Source organism: Folsomia candida, unplaced genomic scaffold (assembly GCF_002217175.1).
Source record: "Folsomia candida strain VU population unplaced genomic scaffold, ASM221717v1 Fcan01_Sc002, whole genome shotgun sequence".
Lineage (NCBI taxonomy): Eukaryota > Metazoa > Arthropoda > Collembola > Entomobryomorpha > Isotomidae > Folsomia > Folsomia candida.
In genome coordinates this window covers 17,451,710-17,465,158 of record NW_019091194.1, presented here as the reverse complement: position 1 = coordinate 17,465,158, position 13,449 = coordinate 17,451,710, and the positions used below count along the sequence as shown (strand labels likewise).

Here is a 13,449-nt window from a genome sequence, read left to right as displayed (position 1 = left end):
CAAAGTGCTCAGTCCATGGAAAACCTCAACATTTGAAAATAGTTTTGCTTGATGCAGAATTACCGACAACACGTCCAGACGATGCACACATCCTTCTCGTTGAAGAAACACCTTCAACGCTGGTCATTTCATTTCCAGTAAAACTCGATTTCATTTTTTTTGCCATCGTCAGTCGTGACGTGGCGTTTAATTTTTTACGTGCATATAATAATCTTACTTTGCTTTATACATAATATTAACACGTCTGCCACCATTTATGGGATGCAAGGGATTAAAAATGCTCAATCCGCTTTCCAAATTCTACATATGGATTTTGCAAAACTGGTGTAATTGATATAATCACCTTAAAATTAATTCTGTTTCGGTTTCTAATGCATTTAATATCGACAGATTTAGCATTTAATCCTTTTAATTTAATGCTCAATGTTTAATGCTTAAGTCAAACTCGATTTTTCCGTCTGGCTGATTTTGTGTTAAATGCATCAAAATCAAATTATGTTTAGCTTACTATTTGATAAATATTTGTGAATCTCGTTTTCATACCCAACGACAAAATCATCGTTGTTAACTTGTGCAGTACAAATATTGCAGATTAATGGCTATAATGTATATCGAGAAAAAAATCCCTCAATATGTATGCATTTCTGATCTTTATATAATCATCAGATATTTGTGTTTTGTTTGGCTAGTGTTGTTGCACGTATGTGTGTACGACACGACTATACAAATAAATTGGTAATCATAACGAGTCCCAGGTTGGTTCGGATCGATCGTTCGGACTTTGAAAGCTAATGTTGGATGTCAAGAAACCATTTCTCGTCCGTTGAATGACTCACTCGGTCGCCCAAATAATCATGGAATTACACCCTTCATTTATAAATGGGTTATCACCAGCTTTCGGGTTCGGAATCAATTCTGAAGGGAGCATTACAGTGGACTTTTTCCCCATTATGTTCGGTCATTTACTTCTCTTACGATCCATTACGGACCTTCTCCATCGCTCCCCGTCCCATTATTATTACGAACGTACCCCTCCGATTTTGTTTGGTCAAACCTCAAACGCCACATTTGATGATCTCATCACATGGCCCCAACGAATCCAATCTCAATTCTGATTTCTGGATTGTTGGTTTTGCATTAAACATTCCTCTCCTTAAACCTTAAACTGTGTACGTACTACAAAAGACTACAATCTGTGTGTTGCGTAAAAAACGGTACGGAGTGGGAATGAAATGCATCTCGGAGCCCGAGTAGTTTTTTCCCTCCGTCTTCTTCTCGATAAAAAAGGAAGGATGGAGTAAAACAGTCTCGAATCATTTCATTTTCGGCGAGTCATAGTCGTCTGGTGGATGGATGGATGGATGACGGAGGATCGAGAGTGATGGCTGCAGGCAACAACGTGCAATTACTAGTATTACTTACAACTCTGCCATAATCCCAATCACGCGACGGCATTTTTGATATTTTTTCCGCTTTTTGTTCTCATCCTACATAGTTAAGTAACTACTTTGTACTCACTTAGGATTTTGGCCAAGCGGCGGTTTGTTTGTATGCAAATTCACATGGCTCAACTTTATACGGAAACTTTCAGAGATTTATTTACAAGTAAGTTTTCTTTTCAATTTGGTCGTCTACTTTGGGATTAGGGTTCAAGAAGGAAAAGTCGTCCATTCATCCATCAATGAGAGAAATCTCAAACTCCAATTTTTTTGTGCCCCTGCTTATCCGATCTCCTCCGATGACAGGTTTCACATTAGCAAATACACGAGATTATTGGACTCTTAACTTTTTGCGATGAAAGTAAGAGCCTCCTCTCCATCAGCTTTGATTCTGATTCTTGATGGCCCTGCTCCTCCTCTCACATCACATCTCGAGTCAAATTTTGAATCAATTTGTTAGGGAGCTAACTCAACCGAGGAGATTAACCTTTTCGAATCAGAGTTCATACGAATTGCGAAGCCTCGCAGTGTGTGCAATCTCTGCTACAAAATGTTTACATGATGCTATTACGTAGTGGTGGTGTGGGAAATAAGTTGCACATATTTAATCCTCGCCGTAAAGTTCTGTGCGGTTATGGCTTGTTTAATACAATTAATCCTGTCGTGTTTCAGTTTCACAATGCGAATACCAGCTCGTAATCAGTCTATCGGGCTGATGAAGATGAACACGCAGTCGGTGATCAAGAAATTTACGATATTGCTTTCTTGTGTACATACTTATGTACGTATGTAGCTGGGGACGTATGTGGATATATGGATGAGTAGACTTCCTGATGTGTTTTGTTCCTTTAATGTTGCATCTTCTTCTTGTGCCTCGTTTTTTGTTGACTGCATTTTAAACTTTTTGAGAGAATTTTGTCTCCTCAAGACAAGACATCCATTACACTCAACTCCAAAGTCAATTTCGTGAGTTGGCTGCGTGTTATGCTGCCTGGTGTCCGTGGTGGCAGTGCAGTTCTCCTCAGAGTAAACGGAAAGTCGAACACACATTTGCTGTAATGGCAGTTCTTGCCTCAAATGTGCTATTGTCGTAGCGTTGAAGGTAAATTATTGGAGTCTGGGGGTTTATTAGCCGATGTCTGCAAAACACCGTCTCACGCTACTCAGGGAAATATATCGTAGGTCATGACGTCGCACACAGTCAGCTTGTCCGACGATATACTTATTCTCCTTCTGTGCTGACTGAATGACTGACTTTGTCCTTTTCCAGAACATTCTCAATTTCCATCCATTGGGAAAAAATAATAATAAGAGAATTGAAATTCCTCCTTTTTTCTGTTGGTTACATAAGTACACAAAGTTTTGAGAAGACAACTTTTTGTTTCATAACGAGAACAAAGACAATTCTGCCTCTGTTTCAATTCAACATTTTCGTAGAATTGTGTACAATTTTGGACAATTAAGAATTCAAAGATGTTTGAAGTTGTTTGTATTTTCTCTGTGATTCATCCTGTATTTGCTCCTTCCGACCCAATTGTCTTATTTCAACGTCTCATTAATTAACTTGAAGGCAGGGAGAGGAAACGGAGGACAGGCAGTCAATCCAACTTTGTCCTCCATCCAATTTGCTTTGTCATGGAATGTTGTCAAGTCAAACGTGGACTTGTTTGATGCATTTGATCATTTACGGAACCCAACCAGCTAATTTTAGATCCGAATCGAGAAAACTAGGAACTGATTTATTTGAAACATTGGGAAATTGGCTTGTGCAAATATTTTGAATCATGTCTATCGCAGTGTTTGACTAGTAGCACAATATTGCACAAATCTTTGCATAAGATGTCCTTCTGACTGTTTTCTCATGCACATGGTTTGTTTTCTTTGGATTGATTTTCAGGTTAAAGCATAGATCATGTTGTTCCTGTGACTTAAGTAGGTTCTCTCCTGTCAGTTATTGCCTTTGATGATGGAACGGCCATGCACGGAGACGTGTAGCCCATCTTCTCTCGATTGACTATACAATCCCAGAGAGAATTATCTTAGGCTGCAAGTGCCAGAAGATAGAGTTTAGATTTTTGAGAAAATGTTCACGACTCAACGAGCGAGCTATTGAGAGGCAGACTGGCTGATCTCGTACTAATCTAATCTTCTACTCTCCCGAGGTTTGAATGGGCATCCAGTTCTAAACACGTTATCTGGAACACAGACAATGAGACGAGATACGTGTATTTAACATAAAAAGAAATACTCTGTTTTGAGTGAGGATACATAAACTGTTGCGCAGGAGGGATGTCTTATTTTGAGTAGAAAATCCTTGTCTGATGTGACTCAGAGAATGTGTGCTCACGAAATAATTTATCAACTTAGAATTGTATACAAGACACTCGATTATCCCTCACGGACCAAATCGATTGCGCTCTAAAACTGCTTCCGTGATATTCATGCACAGCCATAAAAAAAATTCCATACATTTGGGAACATTGTTTGAATTTTGAACATTTTGAACAACAATCAACCCCTTTTGAACACCACCAAGGACAATCTTTTATTGTTGCTCTTTTTCGATATGCAAGCAGTGCAGCGAGTGATCATGCATCCCGAGTAGTGCTCCTGCTGGAGGGGTTGCTTCTTCCTGAATTCGATCCATGGTCTTAGCTTTGATCCCCTTAATATGTAAATTTCGTGGCATTTGTGCCCAAAAATAATCTCGTTTGTTTCATATCCCTCCTGATTTCTGAATCGGATCTCATTCTTATCTTGGCCCCAACACCAATAACAAATATAGACTCGATTTACGACTACAAGCCCTGCTCCTCCTTCTACACCACTCACTGCTGCCCGTGGACAATGATACACGGAGGAGAAAAACGTGTACAATATGCAACCAACCGAGTTATCATTATTTACAATGCATAATGTGCCTTTTCCGTGCACACACCCCTCCATTTGGTGGGTGCATCGTATATGATGACACTCACACATCCACTGCACACGTTATTGGGTGAACTTTTCTATATCTCTAAATTTAGATGCAACACATCTCTCCATGCATTCTCCTGAACGCAGTATGCAGTTAACTGCTTGGGTTAAACCTCAGTATGAAAGAGTCCGCTTGTTGTATTCTTCTTCTTCCTCCTCCGTCTCCAAATCTGAGTAAATGTTAAGCTCACTTGTTATCGGGGTACAGAGTCACTTTGCTCGTCGCCGTATTTTACACACCCAACTGAAGTTGTCTTCACACAGTTTTTGTACTAATAGCCACCCCTGATTCCCGGATTTACTTGGTCGGTCGTTCTGACACAGGGTTGGAGAGCATGTAAAGTCACCCTTCCTCATTTTTGTGGGTACATGTGTATCTCTTTCATGACGAAAACGAGCCCATACAATCGCCATAGTTTACTCTCCAGATTTGAAGCTGTTACATATTATGTCGTACATTACATGCTAACAGCTCTCCAGCAGCATCTCCTATGCTGGGAGTGTTCCAGAGAATACAGAAATTCCGTGTGTCTGCACATTTTCAATGAATCTATAGTCGCATTACATCAGTCAGCCGAGTCAGGAGGAGTGTGTGCATAAGTGAAACTGAAATCCAAGCTGCTCAGTCAGAGAAATTGCGTTTTATAAAAAGTAAAAAAAATGTAGTTCAACTTTGCTCTTGAAGCAAATTAAACGAGAGCGACTGCTTTGGTGGGTGTCTCGTTGCATTCGAAATAATAATATTTGCTCAAGGGTTAGAAACTGTTGAGGAGCGGATGTAGACGAGACGAGCGAACATGCACAACAGCGATTCAGTTTTACGATCCTTTGTAATAAGATCGGACATATTCATTTTTAAGTGCGAGTGAGTGAAAAGTGAGCCACAGAAAAATAAACGGTGCTTGTTCTAAAAGTCCAGAATTTGACTCTAAACCACGAACGAACGAGTGATGAGAATTGGGCGCCAGCTCATTTTCCGAATTCCGCAAGGGGAACCACGAAAAGGAAAACAAAATTGGCACTAGGAGTGACTTGTTAAAATCAGAAGAGCTGCTCTGCTGGGTTGTGAATGATTGATGTGGTGAGTCTCAAGTTGGGATGATGAGAGGCCGACGCAATAATAATGGGCAGCGTGGAGGAAGGTGATCCGGCGAATATCCGAGAGTTTGGCGTGGAAAGCTTTGATTTCCGTTTCGTCTTCACCTCCTTCCGAATCCAGTCAAAGTCAATGACGAGCGTGGGATAAAATATCGAAGCCTATTCGTTCTCCGTCCGTGTGCAGGTTGCAAACAGACCAAAGTGGATGAAGAAGACCACCGTTTTGAAATATGAGTGAGTAGCCGACGCAGTGAGTGAGACAGTGAGGAGGATGTTTCCGGGGATTAAATGATGACCTCGTCTGAATGAATAATATTATTATTCAAGCTCCGAATTTCCAGCCAACTCCCAACTTCGCTAAGGCGTCAGGGCGCTCCTTATTGATTCCTTGGCGTAATTTGTTCCTCACACTTCCGCCAAAGAAAGAGAGCAAGAAATCACGTCATTATTTTATGGTGGTGGCTGAAATAGAATTATTATGTGCCGGTGAATAAAGGCGATTAAGATCTGCAGTGAATTTCCCTGTGTTTGTGAATGAGTCGTGTAATTTAATCTCGAGTTGAAAAATGTTCTCACTTCGTGGGGTCGAGAGAGTGCTGGAGTGAAATCAGGCGATTCAATTAAGTGCCGGAAAAGAGATTGATGAATGTTGATCCTGTAATTGAGTTTTATAGATGTGCGAAAGACGAACAAACACCACGTTCGACATTTTTGGAACTCTGATAGCTGTGTAGACATGGAAAAGTACGTTTGTATTTAAGTATGTAGGATAGATCTCATCAGTCAGTCAGTCAGTAGTCTTATCTTCTGCACGTGCAAATACATAGGACGAGTTAGTCTAGTCGTTAACTAAATTATGAACAATTTTTACTAGGCAGAGTTTCGCAAACAATAATTAATAATCAGAGCAACGCTAATCTTGAAGAATTGAGGATTATGAATATTAGTATGATCAGTAGCCAGGGATTTGCAGAGTGTCTTACTGACTACGCACTGCTGGATTATTGAGGAGCAATGGGGCAAGACGGGATGCTGATGCCCACCTCGGAAATCATGTCGTCGTCTCATTCTGGAAGAAGCCGAAGCAGCACAATTTTCCCAGAACGGAGAAAGTCCACTTGTTCCCTAGCTCAAGAGAATTTTGTTAGCTGCATCAGTGACGGAGAGCAGCAAGGAGCTGGGAATAGTGATCCCAGTCATGGCAGACTCTCAGATTTTCTACGACAGCTAAAGTGTGCTGGATATGGAAAGGTATTTATTTATACGTCCTGCCTTGTCCCGTTACGATTATTGTTATGACGTGTGATGAATCTGCAAAACTAACTGCACACGGCTTTTCTTCGATCTCTTTTGTTTACGAGTTTGCCGTTTCCCTGAAGCATTCAGAAATTTTAATTTAAACTTTCCAACAATTTATGAGCAACATTTTATTTAAACTTGACCGTTTTATGACTTTACGCAAACTAACTTTCATCGCTGTTCAACAATTATTTTGTTCAAGGTGAAGCATCAGAGGAGGAGATACGCAGTCTTGCATAAGCAATGTTTGTCTCATTATGTGTGAGACCATGTAGCCCTGCTTGCTGCTATCAACAACTTTTCAACCAAACTTTGTAATTTCCTACAAATCACAATTACGTTAATGTGCATGTCTGATTTTGCTGCAATTAAGCAAAACCATTCCAAACTCATGAGAAGCACCATGCAGTTTTGTTTGTGGTTTGTCATCAAACCCGTCAAGAAGTTGAGTTTACCTTGAGCTCAAGCATTTAGCTGTCTCTTGCAGACTATTGTCTATTGTGTTGTGTGTGATGATGGTACCCGCTAATTTCTGCCCAAGCAATTTACGTAATGGAAATGAGCAATTCGCTAATAGACAAGAAATTCATTTACTTTTATTGCAATCGGCGAGAAGCTGTTGTTACAGCTGCTGCGTAATCTCACCTCTTCACGGGGACCATTTAGCTATCTAAATATGTACAGTCAGATTCCCATTGGAGTTTTTTTTCTCAACAATAACAACAATGCAGCACTAAAGAATGCCCATGCTGTGATATCATTACGTATTTTCAAGCTAAAGAGACGATGAGAATGTGCAATTACTTTGTTTATTTTGTGTACAAGGTGAGGCGGCGTGTCATGTCGTTTCGAAATAATCGTAAGAAATCTTACTAATGGGTCAGCAGCATAGGATTTCTGCTGCTTGTGCCAAGTGAGGCGGTTGGGTTGAGGAACAACGACGACATCCGCGTAGATTCGCACGAAGGATGACCCCGCGCTGAGCATTATTATCATTCTTGCGATGCATAGGCATGAAGGAATAAATGGCGTGTACCGTTAACTCATTCGCCTCCCACATCTTCTTATTCGTACCATTGGACAGAGAGGAGGTTCACATTTGTAGCGCACCACGACGACGACCAACGTGTGACGGTTGTTACAAAATTCGACAGCCAAAATCGAGCCATAAAGTGGCGGAGCACCCCTTCAAACAAATTATGGACTACTTTGTTTACAATTTTTGCCAACTCTCTTCCCATCTTGGCTGCTTTCAATCTCATCATAACAATTTTTGTGGATCCATCTCATTTCGTTTACGTAATTCTTTTTACGACTTTCAAAGAACTATTAAACACGGACGACGTCGCCTTCTCTTCCAATCTCGTCCTTATGACATGGCTTTCATGTTCGCGTTAACCTAAAATCTATCTCTCGTCATGTATGCCAATATGTAAGTGTTGCTAAATAAGCGGTGAAATTTTGTCGATAAAGTCAGCCATGGTTATCCAATATGTATCTAGTGGATTGCGTAATATTAACGCTTATGTATGTATGTATGTACATGCTTAACTCGATATTGGTCTAATGGGTCCAGTAAATTCAGAGCGTATTTATTTACTTGGCTCATTAACGATTACCTAGATTTTCCACAGAGTAAACACCATGTTGTTGCTGAATGACACGTTTCATGTTTAAGTCGTAGGAATACATATGTCACAATCAGTGTCATGCCAGTCATCAGCTTTTGTCGGCATGAATAATAAGAGCTTCACCGACCGCAGTACTGGTCGCTTTCGGTTGCTGGTTGGTTGTTAAATTTTGACTTTCCCATCATCGTAACCATGTATGTATTACATATATTTCTTCCTTTGTCTACTCCCTGCATTTTATTTCATGTTTAGCCGAGCACAAGCCGCTGAGCCTATTTTTTGATATTTACGCAATAATAAGCAGAGCATGGATTTGGATAGATTTTCATAAACTTGGGTTGATACTGGAAGAAGTCATTCATGCCATGATCAGAAGCAGGCCAACGAGAACAGGAGAGAAAGAGAGGGTTGCTTTTGACTTTACGACCCAGCCTTCGTCACCCATGTGCAAAAAAACGGATTTTTTTTCTGTGGGAGATGACCGATATGTTTCCAACCTCCGTCGAATCCTACTGCTGAGTCTGAAAAGAGTCTCGTCAGCCTGCCTGGGTTGCCTTTAGTGAGCGTGGTGGCAGTGTCACATGTGTGTGTAGTGTGTTGCATGTATTTGACTCCCTATGAATAAGGATCAATAAATCGTAATGATTCTATCAAAAAAGTTCCACATGGGGCCAGTCACTCTCTTTTTCCTCGGAGAGAAGGCCACTAGAAAAATCAGCCAGCTGCTTCGCCGTGATGCTGCATGTTTCACATTTTCTCACATTTCGGGGTCCAATCCGAACCACGGATTTATTTATTGCCCGTTATTATTATATTCCAGCCAGCAATTCAGCAGGGTGGTGACTGCATGCGATTTCGGTGATGTGAGTTCCTCCGCTTTCACCCAACCATGATGATATTAGTGCGGAAATTAGATCCATTTTGTCCCCAATGACTCGGAGGATGTCAATGAAAAGAGACATGATGATCAGTCATATCAGTTTATACGCAATATTACGTGCCAGCATATGCACATTACTCGTGGATGCGTATGTACATCGTGACAGCGATATCTCTCCACTGAATTTTTGTCATGCACCACTCTTACTTTCATTTTCCCATTCGGCTACAAAATGCCCATTTCTGTCTCCATTCTTCGAGTGTGAACTATGCTCTTTTGAAATTGTTGATGCTGAGACATCATCATTTCTCAATCAGGAATTTCGGCAACCTATGTACCTGCCCAGCAAGCAACAACTGACTTCTTCGCGATAAAGCAAATGGTGATGCGCTATAGAAATATGGAAATGAATAGGATGCAAGAGTTTGGGAAAATAATTCGTGTGTGGTAAATACTTTTCGATGGTATGATTCTCTGCCTGCATGGCTACGTACGTACCAAGTGGCAACGACGAGAATGGAGATGTTGATGTTGCGTCAAGGGACACTTATTATTGAAGAAACGTGTGTGATGACCAAGTTTTATGGTCATCTCGCTGTCTATCTTATTCAATGTCTGATTGCTTCATCACGTCCCCACTGACTCAATTATTTGTCTAAATTATGAGCATATTTGGGACCAGATCAGAATTCAAAAGGCATATCTAAACTTCAAATTAAAGTGCTTTTCCTCCCTCTCGTTCAACATGGCAAGAATTATAATGTGCTAAATAAACTGTTCAACTCTCGTAACACTAACATTTATTATTCTCTAACACATCTCAGCCTTGTACATATTCCTCCTCGTGTGTGTGTGTGTGGGTGATTAAGTAAAAGCCAAGTCAATCTCTGGAGTCGATCTCTAAACAATCATGTTTTTCCTCAACCGAAGAACTAGAACCAAATATTTCGATTTGCTTCGCAGAGCTCGCACAGTTTACTCCAATTTGCATTTCGAAGGAGACGGCGAGATTTATGTCGTACGGAGAGGATTAAACAAGGCGAGAAGGAGAACATAAAATGAGGAATTTTTGGCTGGCTATTTATTCACAATGCACAATAGCATACGAGGGAGGAGCACTGATTTTCAATATCTGTGCCTCGCATCTCACGTAGCCATACGGTTCGACTCTGATCCAACTGCATTTTATTTACATAAAAAGCATGATATCACTTTCATTACCGTCCAATCTGCATGTAGACGATAAATGCCTAAATGCTCAAAGCGCATAAGGATGAATAAATTAATAAAGTGCAGCAGATCACTTCAGCCTCGCTGATCTCTATGTCTGCTGCACTCTGGTAATAAAAGGCGACCAAACAAAAAAAGGTTCACTTACTGAAATGTAAACCATCCTCGCTCGAACAGAGAGGGTGAATAAATACTACGACAGACTGCAACCAAATTGTTCCCTTCCGAAGAGAAACTGCATTTTCGTCTGCACATTATTCTGATCACTAACAAGTGTAAAACATTTCTAATCAATGAATGCAATTCGTGTTAGTGAATTTTAAGCCTGAATATTAAGGAGTTCCCATGTATTTCTCGGTACATTTTTTTCTACCTAAAGAATGCGAACATTGCATCCGTATGTATGTTCTTAAATGCTAACATCACTCCTCCCGTGGTAAATGGTCTCCTGGTGTATTCTTGACTGGGACAGAATTCCTGGAAGCTCTTATCAGAGAGCTGAAAACCAATAACTGCCACCGTCATGTTCAGAAGCAATAAAGAAACAAAGATTATCTGGTTAACCGTACGAAATCTGCGTTTCTTTGCTCGTTACAATAATGGGCGAGTGTGACTGATACTAATTTACACATTCTCCAACCAGCAAAGTCCCACTTTTACACTTGAATTTGTTTGGCGACAAGACATTTTATGTCCATTTTACATTTTCTTTAAATGTGCTGACTAAAGTGGTGGCGCCACTTCACTACCTTTCGTCACGCTTGGAAGTAAATTATGTAATGTGATGAACGTGTCGGAGCGATTTCAATTGCAACATTCGAATCAGAGATTTGTCGCGACATGTAATACGACCATTTGACTCTGGATTGCCAAGTGCATACAAGTAATTTTCACCCTCGGACTTAAAAATACGAAACCTATGGATGTTTTCTTGTGATATTTGTGGCATTAATTATTGCATGAAGGTTGTCTCACCAGAAGTTAGAATTCTGTCTGAAAGGATGAAAGGCTGCTGTAATGTTGCATAAGTGTGTACGGTAGTCGGTAGAATCACCAATTTTAAGATTTCCCAGATGATGCGTCGATGTGAAACCTATGGGAATTTACATTTTATTCGCTATCTACCGCCAGACAGCTAGAATTCAACGAGCTGATAAAATTCATTGTTCGCAAGGAACAACTTTTGCGGGGAAGCTACGTTCCACGATAAGCAACATCACCTTATACAATAAAATGTACAGGGAAAAGGGTAGCTCACAAGTCTTATCGCAGCTACAATCCAGTACTCACCACCACCGCACCACAAACAACTCAACTTTCACACATCTCCTGAGATTTTTGCCTCACAGAAATTAGTAACTGAGCACTAAATTAAAGTTTGTTATGCCACTCGCAGCAGGCTTGGTTAGCTGGTTGTTTACTTCTTCTCCGTAAAACTCGAGTAATTATAACAAGCCGAGGAGAGATTTGATGAAATATGTGAATTTCGAGTCGAAAATACATGTTTTTAGTCGATGAAGGTGATGTTGATTAAGTTCCCGAGTCGGAGTTTAATTTACAAGTTTTTCGTATCACTTTTTTACCACATGAGACGCGTCTTCTATACATATTCTCATATAGAGCGCATAACGAGCTATGCATTTTATCAGCCTCCAGGCAGGGGTGGCTTGTCATAATTACATATGGCTGAATTTTGTTCGTACATTCATATATATGCGCGTATATACCCATCATCTTCATGTGCATGTACATGGCACGTGGAAAATCAAAATTCTTTTCCAGAATCGGCATTTTCCATCTTTCAAGTCTTCTCAAATTTCTGGTCGAGTCCCATTTTTATCTTTCAACCTTCAATTATAAAGCACAAGTAGAAAACTTGAGTCTTATCTTTGCAATGATGATGAGTGCTCATTAAAAGTTAGCTGCGTGTTCCCCGACAAAATTACAATGACATTAATGATGCGGATTCATTTCATTGCAAAACGGGGCAGAATCATTATTTTTTACTTGCTGCGTACTTACATAGGTTTTGAGGAGGATGAATTACAAGCTCAATTCAAAAAGAATCGAGGCAACTCAACCTCTGAAAAGTAAAAGTAAACAAGAGAAACGAATCCAACCAATCTTTTAGTATTTCTGGAAAAAAGGCTCAGTCAATTTCAACCATCTTTTGCAAATATCAAACAACCATTTGCCCTGTCCAAATTGTAATTCAGTAAAATTCAGCAAACAACTTTCCCAATATTCCTCAATCCTGTTGCTGCTGCTGCTGAATTGAAGACCTGAGTGGAGAGGTAAAAGGTCTAAAGTAAGCTGAATGCCTCCTTCACAATGAACTTTCCTTGTTCTCAATTTCAATCAATTGGCAAACAAAAAGCAGAATATTTATAGAAAATGTGCCCACTTGAGTTCAAATCAAGACAATTCTTTTCAGCGATATTGTTTGGAAGTCGACTGCTAAAGCAAAGAAATTTCAATAGTTCAGTTGGGGTTATTTAAAAGCATTTTGTTGATCTAAATCTCTACTACTACACGAGTTATGCACAAGCTGAGATTTTTGCCCATCCCGAGGAAACTTTCTTCCTCTCGAAGGCAATAATTCTTCCGTGGTCGACTCTGGAATTATTGTGTGGACGGAGGTTAGAATCACAGGATAAGATACTGGCTCTACACACAAAAGATCCTTGTCATTTTCGAGACGGACGGGGCAACTCCATCCAGCTCCTTTTTTTCAAACTCCATTCCCCTGATAAAACTTTTTTTGTTTTATATGTTTGCATTTTAATCTTTTTCATATTAAAAGCGAAGCTCCAGGGGACGAGGGTTTACGCTCTGCATGAAATTCAAGCCAACCTACGTACGTACTTACTTACTTTGCAATGCATACTCTTGG

The 13,449-nt window shown here is 40.2% G+C and overlaps 1 protein-coding gene across 2 annotated transcripts in view; it reads left to right on the top strand.

The window, feature by feature from the left end:
• LOC110845230 (apoptosis-stimulating of p53 protein 1) overlaps positions 1 to 13,449 on the top strand; it is an 87,782-nt gene that overhangs the window by 23,107 nt on the left and 51,226 nt on the right. The window contains exon 1 of one of the 2 annotated variants that reach the window (XM_035848835.1): positions 4,610 to 6,767. The exons of the other annotated variant lie outside the window; for it this stretch is intronic. Coding sequence (XP_035704728.1) covers positions 6,531 to 6,767 — 237 coding nt within the window. The 5' untranslated portion in view covers positions 4,610 to 6,530. Of the gene's footprint in view, positions 1 to 4,609; positions 6,768 to 13,449 lie in introns of those variants that run through there. 2 annotated transcript variants of the gene reach the window in all.